We start from the raw sequence: 27,181 nt of genomic DNA, 5'->3' as shown, positions 1-27,181 counted from the left end.
AGGCTTGGGAAATTTGAGATTTGGGGAAGTAATTCTTCAGGGATACCAAAAGAATAAACAAAAGATGTTAGAAATACTAGGTTTTAGAATCTGGTGTCATCAACAATCAAACCTACTGGCTTGGGAATACCTGCTCTGCTTCCTACACCATGACACCCTGAAGCCTGTAACTGTACATTTCCTGGAACAGTGTCCCTATAATGCCTGTTTCTCTCTTTAAAAAAATGACTGTGATAATACATGGCTAGTTGTCTTATATGTAGAGCTGTTCCCTCTGGCATTAAGTTAGCACTCAGCCATTATTCTCCCATTGGATTCTCCTTAAAGCCAATGGCAAGCAATTGGATTAGAGAGTGGTGTGTGAATGTACAATAAGCACTCTAACTAGGGTAACAATAATGAGGTATAACTGACTAAAGGTAACCACATTAACTGAAGGAATTAACTGGATGCAATAACCAGATGAGCTAGAGTGAAACTGTAGTTGCTCAGGATTGCTTTGGCTATTCTGGATCTCTTATTATTCCAAGTGAATTTCATAATTGCTTTTTTCTAGTTCTGTGAAGAATGTCTTGGGTTTTGATGGGGACTGCATTGAATCTGTATACTGCTTTTGGTAGTAGGGCCATTTAAACAACATTAAATCTGCCTATGCAAGAACATGGAAGGCCTTCCCATCTTGTGTTTTCTTGCCTTTTTTTTTTTTGCTGTTTTCTTTGTAGAGGTCCTTCATATTCATTAGATTAATTCCCAGGTTTTATTTATTAGGTTATTGTGAATGGGATAGTGTTCTGATTTATTTTTCAGCAGTTTCATTATTGAAGTATAGGAAAGGGATTGATTTGTGTATATTGGTCTGGTATCCTGCTACTTTACCACATTTGTTTATCAACTCTAGAAGTCTTCTGATGGAGTTCTTTGGGACTTCTAAATATAAGATTGTGTCATCAGCAGAGATAATTTGAACCCTTCCTATTTGTATTCCTTTAATTTTCTTCTCCAAATTCATACCTTTTATGTATAATTTATATTAATGTAGAATTTTGGGGGGTAGTCCTATTTTGACCTTGTATCAAAAGCTTTTAAAAAATATAGACAAGTAATATATTTGATATTGCTTTGAGCCCATTTTCTAAACTCAAGGCAAATATTACTTCCTTTACCTGCTCCAGGCAGAACTAGTCTGAATCTCTTCTATCCCTAAAGCACTTTATGTGTATGCATTAACTGTGGTCCACCTAAATTGTGCTAAAATTATTTGTTTTTATTTCAGATTGACCCAGAAGAACTTTAATCTATTTACCTTTTTCTCTCCATCAACTGGATTATGTTAGGCACATAGTGGGTACCCAAGAAGTAATTGTTGTTGACTTAATTAATGTGTTTACCCTCTAAAAAACAAAATACATGTTCTCTACTTTGAAAAGGAATTAGGTGACATAATTTTTAGTGGTGAAAATGGTGGTAATATTGGTGGTAATATAATTTGTTTTGTCTTGGAAATTTATAGTTTTGGTTAACCAAATATGGAAAATGAAGATTTAATAATTTTTCACATTTTATTATGACCCTTACAAGTCTGTTTATGGAATTATTTTACATCTATGTGCAAGAAAAATGCCCTCATTAAAAACAGTATTCAACAACATAAATTAATTAAGATTGTATGAATCTCTAAAATGATAATGCTGATCTATTTGTATTTATATGTAAAGACATCAATAATATATTAAGTGAATAAAGAGCAGACTAAGAAAAAATATAACTTTTAGTTTCAAAAAGCATATTATGGGAGCAGTGAATAAATATGATCTCACTTCTGTAAAAATAGTAATTCTGTATAGTCATAGGGAAAATTCTAGAATAATGATAGTGGGAACAATCATATTTATATCATCCTCTCTGAGTGAAATTTTGTATGATTTCACATTATCCACATTTTTTTTTTTGGCCATGCTGGGGATTAAACTAAGACTTCATGCTCATGCTCAAGCAAGCACTCTACCACTGAGCTACACCTCAGTCATTTAAAACTTTGATTATAAGACAGAGCCTTACTAAGTTGCTGAGGCTGGCCTCCCAACTTGTGATCCTTCTGCATCAGTCTCTGAAGTTGCTGGGATTACAGGCATGCACCACCTCACCTGTCTAATCTCCTTTTAAAATCATGAATAATTACAGTGTTCCTGGTATAGAACTGAATGCCTTCACACATTATTTTAATTCTCATAATAACTTCATTAAGTCATTCATCATTGATTAATAACTCACTTAACTTATATTTCTTGTCCCAGACACTGTGCCAAATGTTAGAGATATACCAGTGAAATAGACATGGTACCCAAATTTTTATCATTTGCTTAACTTTACAGATGAAGATTAGAGAGGTTGCCCCACCCCACAGGAGTCTTCTGGTCCAACTTTTTTTGGTTCAACTAAACATGGACTCACAGGAATCCCATAGGCTACCTTTGCTGCCACTTATTCAGGTGGATAAGGTACAGGCACCACAGTGTGCCAGCAGGGCAGTCATGCCTTGTTTTCTGTGGAAGTTCAGGTGCAATTCACACAACCCTCCAGGAGCCATCATCTTTGATCCCTCAGAAGATGACTCCCATGCAAGGAGGTGAGTCCCACACTGGGTGATTATAAAAGCCACCCTGATGTTAAAAGCCTGCTTCTCCACAAGGCATAGTACACAAGGTCCCCACAGGAATTACTACAACTATCAGGTTTAATGATTCATTACAGTTTCTCCTACGCCCAAGGCAGTTTGCCAATCAGAAACCATTTCTATCATAAGAAATGCTAGCTAAAAATAGCATTTTATTTCTATCAGATTACCTGGGAAACAGAATGAGAGAGTGAACCAAAGGTCAAATTCTCATGCAGGAAAGGGGAAAGGGTTTTGTTAAGTAGATTATCCAATAAGCAAGTGTCACAGTGGATTCAAATTTAGGTCAGTCTGACTCCAAAGCTTAATTCTGGATCTTCCTGGATGACTAAAAAAAATAATAATAAAATAAAATAAAAGAGCTCTGGGTGGGGGCTTTTAGATTACTTTCTTCTTTCTGAAGTCTGGTTCAGAAAAAAAAAGAAAAAAGACTATAGCAATATGAAAATGTGCTTTTGCTACAACATTAAGTGAAAGTAGCCAGAAATAAAATGCTATATGCACTTGCATTGTAATTAGGATGATGTAAAAAGAGAGATGCACAGAGAAAGAAGCCAAGTGAAAGTATAAAGCAGTTCTAACAGTAGTTGATTCAGGATGGTTGATTTGTGAAGGGCTTACTCATTTTTTTTTAAATTTGTTTTCTGGATCTTCTATCAAATGGCTATGTTATTCTTAGAATAAAACGAAATACATTTATTAAAATAGAAGAAGAAACATATTTAGCTTGTAAAATATTTGAAAAGTAAAAATCAGGCAAACATATCACCCTAAGATAATAAATTTAGTTTCATATTTCTTCATGTAAATGAACACATTTTATATAAAATGTTAACTATGTTAGGGGTTTGGAGGTCTCAAGTAATGTCAAAACACACACATGGATGTGAAAGATAGGAAAGTGGATTAAAGAGCAGTTCTGTTTGGTTGCTGAAAGTCACCCATGGAGCTAGAAAAATTTACCCCGGGTTCCTGCAGTCTTCCTGCCTAGACAGGACTTTTTCAGTGCATTCTGGTGGTAACCTTTGTAGGTCTGGGTTTATGCATTTGAGTGGGAATATGTTGCTCAGCTCCTTTTATATGTGGCTTGTCTGTAGTTATTTCAGGATATGGCTATTTAAGGTTTTATTTTCTTTCAAAACTCACGTTTTGGGCTTTGTATGATCCTTCTTTAGCCAAGGACTCATATAATTGGATCGCTGCTGTTATGTTTTGCATGCCAAAATTTCCAAATAGCAAAGCATCAGCCATTTTCTCCATAGCTTTCAAATTTCCCATGTCAGCTGCTTTGGCAAAAAGCATGTAGGCTCTGGTTCGAGAATATAAAGTCAGAGGGTTGATTTACAAAAATGAAATTTTCTGTCCTTCCATTATATGATTTCTCCCTAACAAGTAAGACCCAAGTTGTTGTGATACTAATAATGCAGTTTAGCTGAAGTCCATTACATCTCTAGTTAGACCAGTAGGTTTCTTTTGTCTCTAGATAAATATAGGATTATAATTTCAAATATATCTTACAAATAATAAAGCCACTAAAAAGAAAAATATATAGACCATTTAATGCTCAAGCTTATATACCAAATAAAGTGAAAAATTTAGTTATTTATTCTAAGAATGTGAACTTCCCCATAGCCACCCCCACTATTTATAAATATTTGGGTTTTTTAATGAAATATAAGAATAATATTACAAAATTGCCATGTCACATCTAAGAAATTTATGAAAATGATGATTTATTTATGTTTAAAAATAATTTTCTGAAACAAAACTAATTTTCAATATAACAAAGCCAGGCTGTTTGGAAAAACAACAGCCAAACAAAACTGTAATGGCCAGGGCTCTATAGAATCTGATTTCCTGGGTTTGAAACCTGGCTCTACCACTTATTAGTTGGACTTGAGTCAAGTTATTTAATCTCCTTCAGCTTCTCCTTACTTCATAGGGTTACTGTGAAGATTAAATGAGACAATCCATGCATAGTGCCTGGTTCAATACATTTAGCTATTACCATTAGGACAATTGCACTGATCCTAAAGTTTTATGGCACAATAATTGTTCTGTAATTAGGTGGTAAATGGTATGAAAAATTAGTGATTAAAAATATAGATGTCATAGCATTACCTTACACAGCATTCTTAGTCCTAATCAAAAGTCACCTGGACTTGATGTGTATAACAAGTAGTGATGGAGAGTATCACAAGGTCAAAACATGTCAGAGACAAAGAGTACTTTGGGAATTTATTTTCACTTTTCTAATTTCTATTTTTTGGTAGTTGCAAAACCAGAAAGCATTAACCTCTATCCATGGCCTTGACTCAAATATAGGAAAATACACACACACACACACACACACACACACACGCGCGCACACACACGCACACTCCTACCATTCCTTCCACGTCAGAATGATCAGGAGACTCAATTTTGTGTACAGCCTCTCCACACTGATGCTAAAAATGGGCTGCCCCTGGGCAAAGGCTGGAGTATAATAGGCCAGACAAGAAGCACCTCAGACAGAGAGACATCCAGTTAGACATCAGAGTCCTAGATGTTAAAATAGTTAATATTCTAGTGGAATGAAAATAGGTAGAAAACCAGAATCTAGGAGATCAAGAAAGAAATTAACCATGGTTAAAACAAGCTGAGATTCCAGAGTCTGAAAGACAAACAAGGAAGAAGGTAAATGTCGGACACCCTGCTTCGGTATCAGGAAAAGAGCCTGATATAAGGATACAGACCCCCTTGTGCCCTTCTGTCACATGGCTTGCTGATGCAACTACATAACTTACTGGAACAAAAAGAGTACCAACAGACACCAGGGCACAGAAACTTGAGATGGGCTGTGGGGGATCCCATAGTGTATCCAATGTGGTCCCAGGAGGCAACAACAGGCTATACAACAAGTCCTTGTTAGATGCCTTTGATTCAGTGATCAGAGGGGGCATTGGCCTCCCTGTCAGAAAAATCCAAGGTGATATAAGGGATATCAGAAACAGAAGACAAGGCCAGGGAAAAATGCTTCTAGTTAGATAACATTAAAATCTGTGCTGAAATCCCCAAGAAGGAAAAAGTGGGCAGCCTGGAAAGATTTCAACAATAAAATTCAGTTAGCTGTCTTTATCATCTATAAACAATCTGGCATTGGATACTAATGTGAGTGGGTTGGGGCGGGGGTAAGGCCAAATGCTTCATCAATGCACACCAATAAGTTGGTATGGAGTGGCATCATTTCCCAGAACCTTCTTTGCTGATGGACAGTGATTATTAAGGAAGGACCAATTCTGGCAGTCACTAAGGTTTCCTGATTCCCTCAGACAAGTTTTTGTCTCTCTGATATTGCATAATATCTGTTTGTTTGTTTGGTACTGGGAATTGAACTCAGGGGCACTTAATCACTGAATCACATCCCCAGTCCTTTTTTTTAATGTTTTAGAGACAGGGTCTTGCTACGTTTCTTAGGGGCTTGCTAAGTTGCTGAGGCTGGCTATGAACTTGCAATCTTCCTACCTCAGCCTCCTGAGCTACTGTGATTATAGGCATGCACCACTATGCCTGGCTAATATCTATATTTCTAACAGTGCTGACTTATTCGACAATGTTCCCCATTCATATATAAGAAGCTGGTCAAGTGCAGTGGCACATGCCTATTATCCCAGATGCTCAGGAGACTGAGGCAGGAGATCAAAAGTTCAAAGCCAACTTCAGCAAAAGCAAGGTGCTAAACAACTCAGTGAGAACCTGTCTCTAAATAAAATACAAAATAGGCCTGGGGATGTGGCTCAGTGGCCGAGTGCTCCTGAGTCCAATCCCTGGTACAAAATATATATATTTTATAAATGAAGCTGAATGAATGAACAAATGCATTGGTGCAGAATGTGGATGTGAATGAGCCAAAAAAAAAAACTAATATCATTTTTATCTGTGCCTCTTCCATCTTGGGAAGTTACAAAACAAGGAAGAAGTAGGATACCTTTACAAAACAAGGAAGAAGTCGGATACTATATGGGAAGAAATGATTCCTCTTAAGTCAGTAGGGTATGCATTCATTTTTATTTCCCCCTTCCTGAATCTTAGACATGATTATACAGGTATGACTGATGTAAGGACAGAGTGGGCTATCCTGATAACACAGGGGCTTTGTCTGGCTTTCTCACCAACTCCTGGAATCTCTCTTTATGAACAAATTTTATTTCAGTTCTCCATTGCTTCCAACTCAAAAGGGTCAGGAGATTCAGCTTTAGATACCCTGTACCCATAGATGCATCTATCCTACTGTGAAAATATGCTGTTCTTCTGTCATTTTGGGGAAAGGACTGAACTAAGATGGTCTAGATAAGAAGAGCTGGCATAAAGTGTCCCACATTGATGGATAGTTTTACTAATAAAACTGTGTTTTCTCCGTATTGTTTAAGTCAAAGAGGAACACTCTTCAAGGCTAAGTGGATAGTTACTTGGGACATTCTAAGAATGATTTTGTCCCATCAGACAGAATCTAGGATTTCCCTGGGGTTGAAAATTTGCCATTTTCACTAATTTACTTAGTGGATGCCTTAGTGAAATGACTTCCCTGTTAGGCTAGATTGTACTTTGGGGACCTGATTTTATCCTGTCCCCATCATGATATCCCCCAGGGATGTTCAGCGTGATGCCCATTGTTGGAGGGTATTTCCCTTGCTCTTTTATAGGCTTCTAAGTCAATTTCCTCTAGAGAGAAGAAAATTCTTTCATTTCTTTCTTTTTGTCACTGGTGAAGAATTACAGAAGCTTTTGAACTCTTCATTTCCTGTACTATAATATGGAAATAATAATCTATGCCTCACAGTATCATTGTGAGCAATGGAAAATATTACACATGCAACAGTAACTAGCGCAAAGTAGGTGCTTGAGAAATGGACATTGACGATGTTACATCCAGGTTGATAGTTGACTGCCCCTCATCCTCTTTACTCTTACACTCTCCTCAGAGGCTGGGTTTTAAGAGAGAATTCATGGATTGTGCTCTTGCTGTGTCTAGGGCTGGCTACCACAGCTCTAGGATTCTTCTCCAGGACTAATGTGCCTAATCTGTGTAAAAACTAGAAGTCTTGTTAGAGGTTCCGGGTCTATTCTTTCTATCGTTGTTTCAAAATACTTGCTTTCTTTGCCTTCATGCCTTTCATTTACCAATTAGGGGGCCAGAAAAAAAATAGCACCTGTCTACTGATGATATGTGTCAGACACTGTTCAAAGAACTTGATTATAATATCCAGGGCACAAAGAAGTTTAGTAACTTGCTCAGGACTACACAGCCAGTAAAATGATAGAGCTGGGATTTTATCTCAAAGTCTTAATTAGAGCCTTGAAGGGTAACCTCAAGTTGTGCCCTTCCCCTGGGAGAGAAGACAGAGAAGAGAGAGAAGATATTTCTGTCTCCCTTTAGATAAGTAAAAAGAAAAAGACAGGATATGAAGTAAGACCATACACCATAGCCTGGTCACCTCTCAGCTGTGTATCTGTAGTCACCTCACTTTAAAATCGTTGAATCTCTGTTCCCAACTTTTTAAAGGGGAAAAATGAAGTGCTTCTTGCCTCCTAAGACTGATCTGAGGATAAAATAGAATCACATACATGGAAATTCTTTGAAACCATAAGGTGCTGTGCAAATGCTCAGTTCGGCAGAATAAAACATGCTACAACAGCAACTGCTCTAATTCAAATAACACATTTTATTTCATTTGAAATATCCAATGAATTAAAGCCAAAACAATGTTTTGCTTGAACATTCAGATTAGTGCCTAAATTCTGTGTTTCACTTAATGTAAAGGCACCCCAATCTCATACACAATTCTCCTATTTGTTTAGGGTGATAATGTGTAGATCCCTTTAGAAATGAAAGTTTATGAGCAAATAAATGTATTATTCTAATAAGCTTTAAATGATAAACTAGGTTTTGGACTTTTCTTCACTTAACCTAGAAATTGAACTTGGCTAAGGTAACTACATAAAGACTTACTCTGCTTTTTGTTTTTGGCTTTTAGACTCCTGGAGAATCTTGGTGCCCATATTAAATAGAACATCTCCTTCATCTGTGAAATTTTTCTTTTCTTGCTCTTTTACTGCATGTGGACAAACAAGGAAATGAAAATAGTATTATTTCTATGTTTTACATTTTTAAAATAATGTGCTGACATTGTGAAGGCACTGTTAGTTGAGCTTTGCTCTACTTGTTTGTTTGTTTGTTTGTTGTTTGTTTTTAACATCTGCATTTCTAAAAGATCATTTGGTACTATTCCCCAACTAAGGATGTTGGTAGGGCAGAAGGCAGAGGGGTGGGAGGGGAAGGGAGGAGGCAGGAGGTTAACAATGATGGTGGAATGTGATGGACATCATTATCCAAAGTACATGTATGAAGACATGAATTGGTGTGAACATACTTTATATACAAACAGAGGTATGAAAAATTGTGCTCTATATGTGTAATAAATATTGTAATGCATTCCGCTGTCATGTATTTAAAAAATAAAATCAATTTTTTTTTAAAAAAAGGTAACTTCTCACTGTGTTTTGTATAAGGGTTTGGGAGGTTGGGCAGATTCAGAAAAATACTTGATGGCAGGAAGGAGAGAATTGTTCCCAGTCTAGGAAAGGGGTTCAAGGTTCTGCAAGCAGAAGGCAGGATTTGCCTAACATACTCTAGAAGCATGATCTTAAGCACCAGCTTCTTAGCCCCAGCATTCAATGCTTCCTTTGTTTGATTATGGTCCATATGTCTCAGAGCCATAAGATTCCAAAGGAACCTGGGGACACCAGCATATGCATCTCCAAGATGACCAATATGTACCTAAAAGTAGAGGGGACACTCTCCTTGAAAATTTTGCTCTGTCCGGGGCTTTCTTCCTCCTTAGAACCTTCCTAAGAACTTAGGGAAGATATGCAGGCTACCGGTAATAACTTGCCTTGCAGAGTGGGGATTCAGCATCAATTTTATGGGATTTAAAGAAAAAATTTAAGTGGATTTCTTTTTTTTCTTTTTTTTTTTAGTGGTAGTGGTACTGGGGATCACACTCTGGGGATGACACCCTGGGCCTCATATATGCTAGGCAAGCAGTCTACCAATGAGCTACATGCCCAGGCACAAAATTGGAATTTTACCTGCTATAATAATGGTATTTCTCAAACATTTATGTAACACTTTACAATTTTCAAAACATTGTCACCATGAGGAAAGCTGGAGGAAGAGTCAGATTTACATTTCCTCCCCACCCTCTGACATACAAATACACACACACACACACACACACACACACACACACACACACAGAGCACACGAAGCCTTTCAGAACAACTCAGAGGAGTCTCTGATTAGGAGAACAGTGCCTAAAGCCATTTCAAAGGAAAGCAATCGGGATTCATGCTTCATTAAGGAAACCTCAAAGAACTTTAAGTGGCTCTTATTTTTCATCTTCCTGACAAGCCATCAGGGTTGTCCTTTTTCTTTTTTTAAATTAAAAATAAATTAACTTAAAAGCCAACTTAAAATTTTTTTGAATTCTAGGTTATTCTATCAATTTAGAAACACCAAGATATTTTAGCATCTAATTCTGCTTTGAGTTATATGTTATCTATATTCATGATTAAAAGGGGAAAAACAATGAAGAAACCTACTAATCTGTGTGTGAGCTAGTAATTACTACTATTAATATGTTTTCAAAGAGTGTGAATAAATTTTAAAAATTTGAATTGGAATATGAATTTGAGAAGTTATTTACATCACAAATTTCTACCAATGACTTTTACTTTTATTTGTAATTCTTTTTTGGTATCCCAACTGTATTGAACTAAATTTTTTCTTTATTACAAGAGGACTTAATTGTCAGATAAATTTATTTTGATATTGCTTTATTTTCTCCCTTTTTTGTTTGTTTGTTTTGTATTGGGGATTGAATCCAGGGGTGCTTTGTCACTAAGCTACAATTTCAGCCTTTTTAAATTTTTTATTTTGGGGTAGAGGCTTACTAAGTTGCCCGGGCTGATACTGAACTTGCAATCTTCCTGCTTCAAACTCTAAAGTAACTGGGATTACAGGACATGCACCACCATACCCAGCTAATTTCCTTCTATGGTTTTACAATTTCCAGATTTGGGGAAAGCACAATCAGAAAATGATTTGAGGACTTGATGTAAAGGGCCTCCCTGAGTCTGTAGTGCTTGAATAGCCAACTGGTAGATGCCTATTCTGCTCTGGTCAGGCACCAACTAGGTAAATCCAGTGATCCCTGGACCCAGATCACCTCTCTATGGGATAATAGGAGCATTGGAAATCTATGGTTTCTCTTGCTGGCATTTCAATTTAAAGTTTTTCTAACCAAGTGTATTCCTTAATCATGCCACCATCGCTGTGGAATTCAGGAAGAATCTTCATGTTCAATAAAATCCAAAAACAAATCTTTGGGACAAAAAAAGGATCCAATTTCTTGTTTCAGATATTAATGAGAGAAAAGAAAGCTAGAGACAACTTGTTTTATGTCATGCATTCATTTATTAATTTGATCAGCTAAGTATTGAACATGTACAATGTGTTAGACATAATGCTAGATATTGTGAATAACAAGATGATCAGATGATTGGGACACTGTCTCAGTCTGTCAGTAAACACAGACTTGTTTACATAACATTGCTGTGCTGTGTGGTAGACACTATATATAATAAGGCACTGTGGGAGCACAAGAGGATTCTCTGTAAAGAACAGAAACCTAATCCAATAAACTTAAGAAAAAGAAATTTATTGGGAAACTGTTGAATGCTTATAGAATCAATGAATTTCTAGAGGCAGATGCTGCTAGATGGACTAGACTCAGTCCTTGTAGGATGTTCCCCTCTCTGCCACAGACTCCATGGAAAATGAGTCTGACAGACCTGGTTAAGGATGACAGAGTTTTTCAATACATTCCTATTAAAAAAAATGAGTAAACGGGGAAGACTCAATTCCTCAAAAGGAAATTTGGGTGGTAAGAAAGGCAAAAAAGATGACGAGAAGCCCCAAATAACAAAATTCCACTGTATGCATTGTCCCCTGGCTACATGAAACAAGACCTCTAAAGAAAGTGACATTTTAAATAGCTCTCCAAAGGTAAGTAGGAATTGTCAAGCCAAGAAAGTGAAATTAAGTATTCCATTTGAAGAAACCTGTCTGCAAAAGAACCTTAGGTATAAAAGGATAGGTTGATGTGGCTTAAATGAAGACTGAAAGACCTGGTTGGTTATGTGGTCAGACTGGATGTAAAAGTGATAGTGAGAGGAATGGACTGAGGCATGGAAAGAGAGTAGGAGGGAGAACTCGTGGTCATTATGAAGGTGAAGGCCAGTCTGGTATGAGAAAGGGAGAAAAAAACAGAGTGGCAGGAAGTTGTCTCTGATCAGAGACAGTTATTTTAGAGTTTGAAATCACATTGGTTAGCCCTGAATGTGGCCAAGAAGAAATGCAGACAAAGAAGACTGGAATTGAGAAGGTCTAGGAAATAAGGCAAGGTCTTCAACAGGCTGCTTAATCCCCAGTGTGGCTGGTGGTGACCTGTTGCCATTTAGTAACTGATGCAGGGGTTATAACAGCCCAACTCCCTCGCTATGGGTTAAAGCATTTCTCCAATATAATCCACTCTTCAAAGATCTAACTTTTCCTGAAACCCTAGCTTTGGTCTGCTCTTTTCTTTGCTCTGTCCTGTGTTCCTCACTCTCTTTTTATGTTTCTCTACAAAATCCTAAAAGCTTAACACTCAAAGAAAAGTAAAAATAAATAAATAGCCTCTAAATCTGACAGAAAAATGAAATTATTATTTTGAATTTCAAGTTATACTTATATCATAACTATATAAAGGATCATTAGCAACAAAAGGGACTACCAAATGAGCTACAGGATGAATATCTGAGTCTGACTAAAAATCAAAAGCATTTACAAAATGAAACAAAGAGATTAAAGTAGGAAATTCTCCCCCCTTGCAGCAAATCTTTTCTACACAGGTGTACTGTAGCCTTCTCACCTAATTCCAATTGTATCTTATTTAAAAAACAAAACAAAACTTTAGTTTCTGATTTTCAGAATACTGCATCAGAAGATCTCTTCACATTTGCCCTTATGTGTGCCTGGAAGATAAAATACCCAGATAAAGAGGCAGAATAACGATCCATTACTAAAAATAACATTCCATCCAAGAAAGAATGACTCAGCAAGGTTAGTCAGATACAGATGCAATCAACTCAAATACACTTGAATAGAGCACAAATATTTACAATAACAAAGTTTATTCACACCATCTCCAGATCATTGTTGTCAAACGTAAAGACCTCCAGTGATATTGCTGGAAAATGGTAGACTACTTGTATTATAAATAGAAAAAAAATATTTCTTTTCAAATATCTACTAAGAAAAAACTTGAAATAACAAGGATTGGGACTTGCAAGTATTTAATTCACTGTTCTAAAACTCCTAATTTAGCAAAAGTATATTTTATATAACAAATGAAGAATCAAATATGATATGATAGAATCATATATATAATATAATGGAAGTTAATGATTGCAAAGCACCTATCAGACAGTTTTCTTATCTGTCTCTACTTCTCACTGACTATAAGAGAAAGGGGGTATCATTTCATTTTACAGATGAGGTGATATGTGGGCAGAGATTTAGTAACATTCCCACGGTCATGTAATTGGTATACATTAGATGGTGACTTAAGTCTAGGCAGTCTGTCTCAAGCCTGTGCATGTACTATTTCTACTTTGGAAAAACAAAACAAAATTTTGGTAGACATTGGGCCTCATTTTTTAGGTATTTATAACAGAAGGAGTTTCATATTGGATTAAGCCCACTATTTTGCTGTTATGGAAGATGTCTATTAGTTTTCTTTTTAAAACAATTCATTTACATGTAACTGTGTGTTGATTTGAAGAAAAATGTTCACTAAATAATAGGAAAGGTATAAAGGTGAGTAAGTTGGATCCCTGATGAGCAGACTTTTGAGAGTCCAGGTGTTTAAGAAGTGCTCTTGGAAGGCTTGAGTCTTGTTACTCCTTCTCAGAATCGGGTACAGCTTGCACCTTGGTGCAGGGCAGGTGAGAAGCCCTGACAAGGCGAAATTTGAAATTAACACTATTGGGAGAGTTTGATCTGTAACTCTGAGGTCCAGCCCCCTAAACCCTGTAGCAGTGTCAGGCAACTATGTCTTTGTGACTGTCTCTGCATGGCCCCCAAACCCCATCCCCCACCCTGTTCTCCTGTAGCATAAAAAAATCTTGATAGTTGTCCCCTTTTGTTTTCCTTCCCCAAAGCTTAACCCAGCAGCAAGGATTGACACCTACCAAAAACACTCTTACTGTTCAAAGCTGTACCAACCTAAGCCTGGCTGATGTCTTTGGGCTGACCCCTCCAGCTCAAGAGGGTGCTCCAAGAGGGATGCTGCTCATCCTTAACTTCCAGTTTCCTCCCTGTCCCTCCCCACTTTCTGTTGAAGTGCCTTAGGGAACCACATCTGGGAAGAAGTTGTATAAGAAGAAGAAGAAACTGATAAGGGTTGACAAAACACTGGTTGACCCTCCAGAGTGTTCTGGAGCTAAAATGAACTTGCAGAGTTGTCCCAGGTAGGGTGAGATGATCGGGCCTTTGTAATCTGCATTGATCAGCCCTTGGAAAGGGGCTGTCTTTGGGGAGAAGTAACCTTGGGTGTGCAGCATTCTACATCTGAATACAGTCCCTTTGCCAACTAGTGGCTGAAGGCTGTCTGCAGACTGCACTCCCAGCAACTGAGCAGGGAGTCCCTCATTGAAGAAGGGTCTGCACAGTACTTCACAGTGTCTGCTGTGAATACTTAAAAAAAAAAAGAAAAGAAAGAAATCAATAGAGTGAATGCAAATGATAAACAGTCTAGCCAGTCTTGTAATAGTGGTCCACTTCACCTTTTGAATATAGCCCTCATTGCTTATTTTAAAAGGGGCATGTTTTCTTTTTCAATTCTCCCTCTCACCCTCCCTAAACAGGTAACAAGATTACCTTTTCCCAACCAAGGCAGAGTTATCTGTCCTTGAGCACACACCCACCACAAAAAGGAGATGTCACCAGAAGATCTAGGAAGTGACTATCTCCCAAATAACAAGTGAATTTCAACACACCATCAGGGTGCACCTGGGACCCCTCCATCAGGACCCACCTGGAATGCAGCCCTTAAAGAGCTTTTTAAAAGCCCTCTGTTCTCCCTGATGGGCTGAAATAGAACTTTTGGAACTGGAGTCCCCTGTGCTTCTCTTTTGCTGGCAAAGCAATAAATCTTTTCCTTTTTCTCACAACGGCATTCTCCTTATTAAATTGGCAAAGGGGACAAGACCAAGTTTTCGGTGACAATCTTACAAGTGAGAAAAAGGAATGCCAAGACTGGCTTAAGACAAGGTTCCAAACACCCCCCTCAAACCAAGGACACAATAGTGCTGGGTATGATCACTAAAATCAATGATGATTAATTCCCAGGAATGCCAGAAAGGACCTAGTTAGGAAGGAATGGAAGGTAGTGTTCCAAAGGCCTACAGGAATAGCTTCCATTGTTTCTATTGCATGATTGGTTATTGATTTGTCTTACTAACAAACTAATAAGTAAATTACTTTTTAAGACCAAATTCTGACTCAAAAAAAAAAAAGAAAAGAAAAACGGTTAAAATACCCTGAGTGGGAAAGATGGGAAAGCATCATGTTCAAGTATAAAACATCATTCAAGTGTGCTCTAAAATGTGAGGCTTTATTACTTTTATGTAGCATGTATACTATAGTATATTATAGAGAGAATGCTGAGCATCGAGTCAGGAGATCTATTTGCACCCTCGCTCAAGACAGGAAGAATTCAACTCAATTTAATTTAGCAAATATCTAGTCATTCTAACTATATGACAGATGTAGCACCAGGGACAAATCTTGTTTTTCAGTAATGGAGGTACAAAGACTATTTGTTATATTTGAAAAATTCTAGGTTAAGGGACAATTGGCAAAGAACTCAAAATTGGTGAATAATTCCCATTTTCAAGATGTGGAAATATATATGCCATATTCTAGAAACTTCAGTTTAACGTCAATCTCTTTAATTTCTAGAACATATTATCTGTGATTTGTGAGTCTTCACTTAAGGTGATGTGGTCACTAAGAATTAGGAAAGGTTTTTGAGAACAAATTAGGTTAAGTCTCATTTGTTTTTTTGTGAAGGACCACAGGCTTGGGAAATAGGATTTATATTGAACACCTGTATCTAATTTTAAAAATGATATCCTGTCTACTGAATGTTAAAATGAGAATAGAGTTCAACAAGATTTTTAGTAAGGTTGGTAATCATGTATAACCCTCATGTGAAGGGTTATATCCCACAGCTTGTGAAGTTTGAATTCCCTAGGGAAGTTATTTTTTTCATGGTTTTCTCCTTTTTAAACTCTTAATTTTCGATTGTAAGATTGTTCCAAGATTTCTCACTTGTAAGACTGTTCCTGGACTGTATCACACTGGTCCACAGTAAAAATCAACATCTCTTTGAGTTGTTCTGAAAGAAAATTCTTTCTTACAAAGCATTTATGAAGAAAGCAGATTTAAGATTTCACAAAACAGAAAGAGAAGGTGATTTATCACAGGAATAAAAACAGCTATGATGCTCATGGCATGGCTGATTTAAAAATATTAATTGGGGTTCCCCAACTTTGGCACAGTTGTCTTCTTTCTGACTCCTTATATCTGCTCTCTCCATATTTCTTGTCCCATTCTTTTCTTCTTACTTTTTCAAAAGCAAAATGAATAAATTCCTCTCTGTGGCTCTGCAGAGTGATTTTTTTCTATCCTTGAAGAATCAGCACCACCTGACATGAAGTTTCTGTGTGGGAGGGAGGTGGGAGATCAGGAGGGGATGCTGGCCTCCTTTTATCCACACATAGTTATTAAGGCAGCTTTCCAAACACAGGCATGCATGCTATACAGTGCATTCTGATAAACAAAATTTTCTCAATTTCATCACATGTAGGCTTCTATCTGATTATCAGTAGGTAAGTATAATTCTAGAGATATATGGTAGATTATTATGGGCTCTTAGACTCTATAAATTTGGCCCTATCTTGCTAACTTTCTAACAGAAACTTGAGTCAAAGATTAGAAGGCAATGAATTGATTGATGTAATTTAAAAAAATCCAAAAATTACACGGTGAAAGTTTTCATTTTTGTGGTGTTGGGTATTGAACCCAAGCCCTTGAGTTTGCTAAGTGCAGGCTGTACCACTGACCCACATTCCCCATCACAGTGAAATTTAATAGGCATAAACCTTACATTTAAATTCAAAACTTAAATGGGGACTGGAAGTATAGTTCAGTGGTAGAGCACTTGCCTAGCATACATAAAGCCTGGGTTCAATACCCAGGATCACAAGGGGGAAAAAAAGAAAGAAAGAAAAAAGGAAAGGCTTACATGAACACATAAAGATTAGAGAGTATGTGGCTTGATCATCAATTTTGTGTGTCAACTTGGCTTGGCTACAGTTCCCAGTTGTTCAATCAAACACTAATCTAGATGTTGCTGTAGGAAAGTATTTTGTGAATCTGATTAAAATCTGTAATCAAATGGAGATTATCCTGGAGAAACTGAGTTGGCCTGATTCAATCAGTGGCAAAGCTTTAAGAATGGAACTGAGGCTTTCCTGGGGGATGAAGGTGGGAATTGCACCTATAGACAATAGTTTCAGTTCATGCCTTAGGGTCTCAGCCTGATTTTCCTAACAACCCACTCTGCAGATTTTTTACTTGCATAGCCATCCTCCATGATCATATAAGCCAACCTCCTATAATGAATCCATTAGTCTATCTGTCTCTCCCAGATCTGGTTGAACACACACTGACTGATACACTGGCTTAAAACTCTTTAAGTGAGAAAAGGTTTAAGTTTGCCCTGAACTTCTAATACCTCATTGCTGTGAGTTGGCACCAAAAATAACTAACAGGATCTTAAAAATCAATATGCACAAGCCACAGTGCTTGGTGAGGTAGGCACAACTCCACTGTATTCTACTGTATTCCATATGGGCCAGTCTATATCAGGATTGTTATATCTAGCTCCAACTGCCATAATTTAACACTGACAAAGAGCACTGTTGGGAATTGATTTTAGTTCAATGTAAGTTAAGAACTTTGTAAGAAAGAGAAATATTTAAAAAAAAAATACCACAAGCTGCCTTGTATGATATGGTCAGATCACAGGTACTTAAGTAAAACTGGTGTCATAATGCCAGGGATACCTGATAAAAGGTATCAGACTATTTGACCTCTGAAGTTCTCTTTTTACTCTAAAGGTCTGTCATTTTGTCTTTAAGAATTATACTTCTCTCAGTAATTTAGCGAGGCCTTAAACAACTCAGTGAGATCCTGTCTCTAAAAAAATTAAATACATTAAAAAAGGGCTAGGGATGTGGCTCAGTGGTTAAGCATCCCTGGGTTCAATCCCCAGTACCAAAAAAAGGAATATTGTGTGCCCATAAAAGCCATTTGTCCTTTTAGTTTGTGATATCTAATCTGTCCTGTCTGAAAAGCCAGTGTGTTAGATGTCTTCCAATTACCTTTCTAGATCCACTCCATTCTGTCCTGTGCTTATATGAACCACACCAATTTTCTCCCATCCCCTCCCAGTCCTGGGTAGGTTTGGCCAAAGGCACCAGCAAGGAGGTATAAAGGGTAGGCAGAGAGGGAGGGAGGGATATTTATTCGCTGACTTCCCAGTGTGGTTTCTGCAGTCTGGCTTTGTCTGGTGACCCAAGGGCATGGTTCTGTCAGAGAGCCTTGCCTATATGCTTTTGCTTTCTTTTTCAGCATTCCAGTAACTATTACTGTCCTGTGGTCCTTCAGGACTTATCCAGAGGTTGTGATACCATTTCTGTTATTAGCCAAGGGAAACTGTGGTTTCCCTACATCCTATAAACAACTTTAGAAAAAAAATCCCTTTATTAAACTTTTCTCAAGTGACTCCATTTAAAAGTGTCATTTGTTTTCTATAAAAACCCTATTCACACTTCAAGTAGCTAAGCTTGTAGGTATTTCCAGGTTCTTGCTGGAGCCAAATTTTCAATTGAGCAGTGAACCAGCCTTTTGGAGATAAAAGGTGGCTGGAGGGATACCCTTAAAGATATAAAGATTTAGAAAATGTAAAAATCCGGTTAAATCAGGAATCTCAAGAAAAAGAGAAACGAGGATCAATAAGAATCCAGAAGCCTCTAAATTAATCTCCCCCTTTGGAATCCCACGTTTTTCAATTTCTGTCTATTGCTCTTATTAGCAACAATCACTTTTCTGTATGTGCTTCTGTCAGAACAACATATCTTCTAATTTATGTAAATCTTTTTTTTAATTTAAAAAAATTTTAAGCTGTGAATGGACACGATGCCTTTATTTTGCTTATTTATTTTTATGTAGTGCTGAGGGTTGAATCCAGTACCTCACATGTCCTAGGCAAGTACTCTTAACACTGAACCACAACCACAGCCCTAATTTATGTAAATCTTGATGAGTGGATATTATGACTTATAAGACAGGGTTTCTCAAATGCTCTTGGAAGTACTTTACTAGCCAGCAGTGATGAATGAATTCCCTGGAGGTCTGTAAGACAAGGTATTTGTTTGAAGTCTTAGGTTTGATAATTCAAGATGTGAATTTGAAATCTACTTGCATGTACCATAGCTGTTAGTTTTAAAATAAAAATCTCTTCAATTATTTGTCATTATTTATTTTTCCTTAAAATCTTCTAATAAATTTGGAAGTTGCAGCATGTTTATCATATCATTCAGTATTTACCCAAAAAAATTTTGAGAAGTTTGGGATTAACATTTCTTGATATCCTAGTCTGTTTTTGTTAAAGGCACAATGCCTAAGAGCTGGAGGACTTTGGGACAATACCATCCAAGTTTGAATCCCAGTTCCCCTATGAAATACTTTTATAATGCTAAGCAAAGTACCCCTTATCATGAATTGAATAAAGCACTTAAAACAATTTAGAAAATGATCAATTAGTTAGATTGTTGTATATTGTTATTAGACATAAGATAACTACTTCTGTGTATGGCAAAAAGATCTCATTTGAATGGTGACATTACTCTTTTAAATAACAGAATCTCTCTTAAACAACTTCTATTTACCTTATTTGCCAATTTAATCAATGCTTTACATTTTTCCTCTCCAACCTATTTACTGAGGTCCATGGGACACTGAATGCTTGCAGCAGGTGAGATACTCTCTATTACATATGTGTACTCTATTTCCTACCCCTTGTGGTTTACAAAAAGAACTTGTTCCCAAACCTGTGTGTACCAGTTGTACTGCTATTATAATTACGGATTTTAATTAAACAATATGTAAACTTATTAAATACAAGTACAAAAGAATATGTGATGTATTGATGTAAAGTCATTGAAATACTTTGGAAAAATGTGATAATGTAGAGCCAACAGAAATTATCTAATTAAATGTATAGTTGAGGCAACTTTAAATGACTGGGGAAAGTCTGCAAACATCTGGTAGGTTTCTGTACAACATTGCTCCAAATGTCTTTAGTTCCTCATTTTATCAGAAACCTGAGAAGGGAAAGTATAGGTGAAGTAGTTTTATAGTGCTTTATACTAGAAAGGTCAATCAGTAGAACTATGCTAAATAAAAGGCAGACCAGGGCCAGGGTTGAGGCTCAGTGATAGAGCACTTTTCTAGCATGCATGAGGGACTAAGTTTGATCCCTGGCACCACATTAACAAGTAAATAAATAAAAAATAAATAAAACAAAGATATTGTGTTCCATCTACAACTAAGAAAATATTTTTTTAAAAAGGCATACCATAGTTTTTATGTCAAATAAATGTTTTAGTGTATGTGATTTAGATTTAAAATAAATTTAGGAAACATATGTTCTTAATTTCTTTCCCAAAGAAATTTTCCTCTCTTTAGAAAAGATATTAATAAAATAGAAATTTATAGTCTTTTAGAAAAGAGAAAATTTTCCTGCTTTAGACTTAAATCAAATGTTGAGACTGATTCATAAACTTTCTAATTGTGGGGGCTGGGGTTGTGGCTTAGTGGCAGAGTGCTTGCCTAGTACATGCAAGGCCCTGGATTCGATCCTCAGCACCACATAAAAGTAAATAAAATAAACATATTGTGTCCAATTACAACTAAAAAATAAATATTAAAAAAATTTCTAATTGTGCATCAATTAAATTCTGTTATAGACTCTATGGAGACATCATTTATATTTTCTACAACCTTTATCTATGCAGAGAAATCTAACTAAGCAAATATGTTTTTACTGGAGAGAGTTTTAGATTGCTATTCTAGAAATATAGGATACTATATTAATTTTGAATTCCTTTAAAGTTTGAGTTTCTATTAGCAGAATAACTGATTAGTATTTTATCCACATAATTTTGGTGATTTGTCCCTCATGATAAATAATTGGTAATCTTGCTTAATATCATTAGTACAAATTCTAATCTAAGACAGGGGACAGAATCTGACAAAATATAATGTTTTTGTGTGTATATGTATTTACGACTATATCTTAAGACCTCTCAGAAAGCAGCTCTAAAATTTGACTTTCGATTACCTGAAGTCATTTTAAAATCATATGGCAGAGGATATTCTACTTACAATGATTTTTGTTTCTCTTCAAGAAGTCTTTATTTTGAATTCCCTTCATTTTTAATTTATGTTGCTTCTTTTTCTTTCCTAAAAGATTTTCTCTTTTATTGATTACTTTCCTTGATCTTCTTCGTTCCAATATATGTGATAAATATTGTTTAACTTCGTTCACTGATACCTACAAAGAAAAATATCTTTGTTCATTTCAAACTTTTATAAATGAAACCAGAAAGTGAAAAAATCATCTATTTTTGACAAAAATACATGCTTAATGTAATTACTCTAATTCTTGCTTTTTTATTCAAGTAAAAATGACATGTGGCTTACTTCACTTTAGGAATCCATATGTTTTACACATAAAAACCTTTTAAACCTATTACATTGTCATCTGAACCGCAGAGCTAAGCATTAGGAGCTGAATGTTATAAATAAAATAGTAGGAGAATTTAACAAATGTACTCTTCCACTGGTAAGTTGTCATGGTGATATCAATTGTGTGAGCTAGAAAAAAAATGAAGATGTTTATATTGCCTTACACATTTTAAGAAATATATAAGGAATTGTGACTATTAATTTTTTTTTTTTTTAGCTGGGCATGGTGGTGTACACCTACAATCCCAGAGCTTGGGAGGCTGAGGCAAGAGGATTTTAAGTTCAAGAGCATCTTCAACACTTACTGAGAACCTAAGCAATTTAGGGACACTCTGTCTCATAATAAAAAATAAAAAAAGGGGGCTAGGGAAATGGCTCAATGGTTAAGTGCCCCTGGGTTCAATCCCTGGTACCTAAATAAATAGATAGATAGATAGATAGATAAAAAATAATTAATTAAAAAAAACATGTTTCCCCAATGTACTTTTCAAAAGTTACATAATGAATCTATTTTAATTATGGTGATGAGTTTGGGGCTGTTTTTGAGTAGTAGAAAATAATGCTGATATTAAGAGGAAATTTTAAAACTTTATAGGTAAATAATCATGATTTACATATGTACATTTGCAAGATAAGTTACATTTAAAAGTTTCTATCCATTAGTACTTCTAACAAGAGCCAAGTTTTTCTTTTTGCTCCTTGCCCCACTGTCTTATATTTTAATCTCCCTCTCCCTAAAATCATTTTCTGCAGTACTTAAATATTTTCTATGTGGTAGCAAAGACAAAAAAGCATTGATCTAGGGGCCAGAACATGTAAAGATATGTAGCCATGTAAAGATTTTTTAAAAACAACTTTATTGAAGTATAATTAACATACTAAAAATTAGCCAATTTAAAGTATGCAATCCAGTGGTTTTTGGAATATCTACCTATCACCACAGTCAATTTTAGAACACCATTATTACCTTAAGAAGAAATCATAAATACCTTAACTATTACCCTTTCTAATCCACCATCCTTCTTATTCTCATTCTATGCAAACACTAATTTATATTCTATCTCTATAGATTTTCCTACTCTGAAATTTCATATGAATGGAATGATATAGTTTTTTTCTCTCTCTTTCTCTTTCACCCTCCCTCTCTCCCTCCCTCTCTACACGCCTCCCTCTCTCCCTCCCCCCACCAGCTTTTCTTCACTTTGAATAATGTTTTCAAGATTAATGCACTTTTTAGCATGTATTAGTGTTTCACTCCTTCTTACGATCAAATAATATTCCTTATGTAGATTATCCAATGATACACATTTGGATTGTTTCTACCTTTCGGCTATCATGAGTTGTTATAACATCCAAGTTTCGATGTGGGTATGTAAGAACTTTGAGTGGGATTCTTCTTGTCGTAGGGTAGACAGCTTCAGCAAATAAAAATATAAAAAGCCCAGTTTTATTTGGACTTCAAATAAACAAAGACTTTTTTTTTTAGTATAAGTATGTTCCAAATATGGCATCCTAACAAATAAAACCACAGTATATATTGTTTCAAAATCAGCAAGCAGGTGTTCAAGTCAATTAGTTCACTGCATGCTGTCATTCAGGATCTTAGGCAGGCAGATGTTATGCCAGCTTCAAGATGTGAATTCCAAGGTCTCCCTGAGTTCCAATATTTAGAAGGCAGAAAAAGAAAGAGCCTAAAAGGTAATCTTCAGAAAGGGCTTTTGTTTCATTTGGTTTGCTTTGTTTTCTATTCTTTAATAGGTCAGACCTGAAAGGGGCACATCGTGTTTTCAATCACTTTCCATTGGATGAAACTTAGTCCTATGTCCCCATGTAACTGCTGGGAAGTATAATCTATGTAGAGATTGGAAAGAAGATAACATGAACTTTGATGAGCTTCCTGCATTCTCTGGCATATGGAATTATCATGTTATTGCCATTAAAAGAGGGCATTTCATTTTTCAATTTAAAAATAAGTAGTATCCAAGCTGGCAAATGTTTATAGTTTTCTAATATCTACATCTTTTTTTTTTTTTTTTACAGAGGCCAGTTTTCTGACTGGTATTCTCTCAACTGTTAAGAGTGGGACAAATAATGAGGTAAAGCAAGGATTAGGGTCCCTTGGAAGACAAGAGGCTTTCTCTGACTTTCCAAAGCATCCAAAGGTTTACAATTCAATAACAAGTATTTGTTGAGCATCTATTTTAGGCCCTGTTCTAGGGGCTGAGGATATCATGAAGTTGATATTCTAGTGGGAAAAATTATAGTTGACTGATAAAATGACATTTAAAAAAAAACACTTAAGGAGATGGAAGTGATAAGAGTTAGTTTTATTTAATACAGGATGGTTAGGGACCAGATCCTCCCATAACATTTGAGTAGTCTCCTGTGAAAAGGGAGGGAATTAGTCATGCAAGAGATGATTAATTTACGTCATTTATTCATAGATGTGCAAGGAAGATGGCACAGTGGCAGCAGAGTGAGTTAGGAGGAGAAAATGATGAGCAATGAGGCAGAGAGACAGCTCTGAGGCCAGGCTCAGAATTGTGAATGATGTTCTATGTGAATGGGAGATTTCTGGAGGATTCTTTGGCTGCCGAGTGGAAACACTATATGTTGGAAATAAAGTAGGAAAGAGAGGAGGGCAACTGAAATAAACCAGGTGAAAGTTGTTGACGGTGACATTAAGAAGATGACTGGAGGGTAAGTAGTGATAGTGGTTGTTTTCTGCATATATTTCAGAAGTATTGCTCACAGAATTTTCTGATAAAGGACTTGTATATTTCAGTTTTCAAACAGCAAACCCAAAAGTAGTGTGTTAAAGTATGGTTTTAAACTCTCAAGACCCATTTAATCAATTGAAGCTGTATTTCATAAGTCTCTTACCTCATCATTTAGCCTACTGCCTCTTCACTCCCTTGTATCTTCAAGATTCATGCTGAATGAGTGTCTCTCAAGCATCCCATCTGAACATATCTTTCTCCACTTAGAAGCCCTCAGTTCTCAGTAACTACAGGATAAATTCAAACTCCTTTGCACAAAAGCTAAGATTCTTCAGTCTGCCCTAAAAATGTCATGGTGACCTTATTTCTTACTACTCCTACACCTACATGAACATCCTCAACAGCCAAACTCTTCTACTCACTGTTCCTTGAATAGTACATGTTAGTTCCTACTTCCTTGCCTTTGCTTATATAGTTTTTATAGCTCTTCTTACCTACTATGCTAAATATTACTCCCTTACCAAGGCCCAACTCAAGTTCCTTCTCTCCAAGTCCCTCCTATATCCTTGCAACCCACACCAATTTCCTTCCTTCTGAACTTGTGCTGTCTTTCCTTCTTGGTTAGCAGAACCTCACTGCTCTACAATCTCTAAAGCAACATTATTTTACATCATTTATTCATGCTTTATTTACTCGATTCATTTTGGACACTTTGCACTTTTTATTCTGTCATTTAAAATAGAGTGTGCACACTGCTACATCGATGTTCATAGCAGCACAATTCACAATAGCAAGATTGTGGAACCAACCTAGATGCCCTTCAATAGATGAATGGATAAAAAAAATGTGGCATTTATACACAATGGAGTATTACTCTGCATTAAGAAATGACAAAATCATAGAATTTGGAGGGAAATGGATGGCATTAGAGCAGATTATGCTAAGTGAAGCTAGCCAATCCTTAAAAAACAAATGCCAAATGACTTCTTTGATATAAGGGGAGTAACTAAGGACAGAGTAGGGATGAAGAGCAGGAGAAGAAGATTAACATTAAATAGGGACGAGAGGGGGGAGGGAAAGGGAGAGAGAAGGGAAATTGCATGGAAAGGGAAGGTGAAACTCAGGGTTATACAAAATTACATACAAGAGGAAGTGAGGGGTAAGGGAAGAATAATACAAGTGGAAGCAATGTTTTACAGTAGAGGGGGTTGAGAGAGAAGAAGGGAGGGGAAGGGAGGGAAGGAGGAATAGTAGAGGATAGGATAGAGAGCAGAATTCATCAGACACTAGAATGGCAATATGTAAATCAATGGAAATGTAATTGATGTAACTGATGTGATTCAGCAATCTGTATACGGGGTAAAAATGGGAGTTCATAACCCTTTTGAATCAAACCGTGAAATATGATATATCAAGAAAGATGTAATGTTTTGAACGACCAACAATTAAAAAAAAAGAAATTACAAAAAAATAAAATAAAATAGAGTGTGCCACATGTGGTGCACACGGATAATCCCAACAACTTGGGAGACTGCGGCAGGAGGATCACAAATTCAAGGTCAGTCTGAACAACTTGGCAAGATTGTGCCTCAAAATAAAAAAATAAAGATCTGGGGATGTAGCTCAGTGGTGGAGCACCCCTGTGCTCATTGCCCGTACCAAAAACAACTCCTCTGACAAAAAAAAAATACCCCTCCCGAGAGCAAAACACCAATACAGTGCCTTGGGAAGAGGGGAACCTAATGAACATGTGAATTTCTTTATTTGGGGAAAAATTCCTTGTTTCCTTAAAGGTCAGGAATGTTAGGAACATTCTCTCACTAAAAGATCAGTGAGCTTTGAGGAAAAAAAGGTTAGAATTAATCTTTCTGTACATTTAATCTTAATTTATTTGTGGCTAACTCATAGTTTTTGTTTTTGTGCCTAAAGTTATTCCCAAAGTAGGAACTACTCCTATAAACTTTGCCTGAAGTCAACAACATTAAAAACTGTATTAGCATGCAGAAAATCTTCTAGTTTAAAAATCAGTCATTCTAATGCTAGACATTGGACTTAGAGGTTTCTACATTGTTTTGTCTGGATTATAATTAACTACCTATATGCTGAAAACAACATGCAATTTTGCCTTTTAAAGATAAAAAATCTGAGTTCTTGTTAATACATGAAGAGATATCCACAAAAATCCATTCTAAGTGCTCAAAATAAATGTATTATATATTTTTTTAAGAGAGAGAGAAAAAATTTTTTAATATTTATTTTTCAGTTTTCGGTGGACACAACATCCATTTTTATGTGGTGCTGAGGATCGAACTCAGTGCCCTGCGCATGCCAGGCGAGCACGTTACCGCTTGAGCCACATCCCCAGCCCCATGAATTATAGATTTTTAAAATTTGCACTTATATTATCTTCATAGTATTGGCTGTTCACGTATTAGCTGTGTCTAACTATGGGCAAGTTAACCCCCTTGACTCAGTTTACCCTTCTATAAAATGGGGGTTTAAAATCTCATCATTGGGCTGCTGTAAGGACCAAGTAAGTTAATCTATGTGAAGAACCTTGTAAGCAGTAAGCATTTGGTTAATATTAGCTATTATTATCATTATATGGACTGTATATATTTTCTGTGTAAATAAATGTATCTGTGTTTCTCTTCCAGATTCTAAACAACTAGAATATATGTCCTCTGACTGTTCACTCTGTTCCTGTTCCTCAGTGAATGAAATCTGGTAAATCAGTAAACATTATTTGTATTTTTGAAA

General features: G+C 36.3%; 1 protein-coding gene across 1 annotated transcript in view; it reads right to left on the bottom strand.

Annotated features, from left to right (window-relative positions):
* Sel1l2 (SEL1L2 adaptor subunit of SYVN1 ubiquitin ligase) overlaps nucleotides 1-23,481 on the bottom strand; it is a 63,389-nt gene extending 39,908 nt beyond the window's left edge. Inside the window, exons 1-4 of the mRNA XM_078049072.1 lie at nucleotides 23,467-23,481; nucleotides 21,339-21,507; nucleotides 8,667-8,769; nucleotides 3,821-3,983 (exon numbers count right to left, since the gene is read on the bottom strand). Of these exons, the coding sequence (XP_077905198.1) occupies nucleotides 3,821-3,983; nucleotides 8,667-8,769; nucleotides 21,339-21,507; nucleotides 23,467-23,481 (450 nt within the window). The remainder of the gene's footprint in view (nucleotides 1-3,820; nucleotides 3,984-8,666; nucleotides 8,770-21,338; nucleotides 21,508-23,466) is intronic.
* Between the last annotated feature and the right edge of the window lie 3,700 nt (nucleotides 23,482-27,181).

The sequence above is a fragment of the Ictidomys tridecemlineatus genome, chromosome 5 (genome assembly GCF_052094955.1).
Source record: "Ictidomys tridecemlineatus isolate mIctTri1 chromosome 5, mIctTri1.hap1, whole genome shotgun sequence".
In the NCBI taxonomy this organism is placed as follows: Eukaryota; Metazoa; Chordata; class Mammalia; order Rodentia; family Sciuridae; genus Ictidomys; species Ictidomys tridecemlineatus.
The sequence above is the reverse complement of the archived record's forward strand: the minus strand, read 5'-3'. Positions and strand labels throughout refer to the sequence as shown.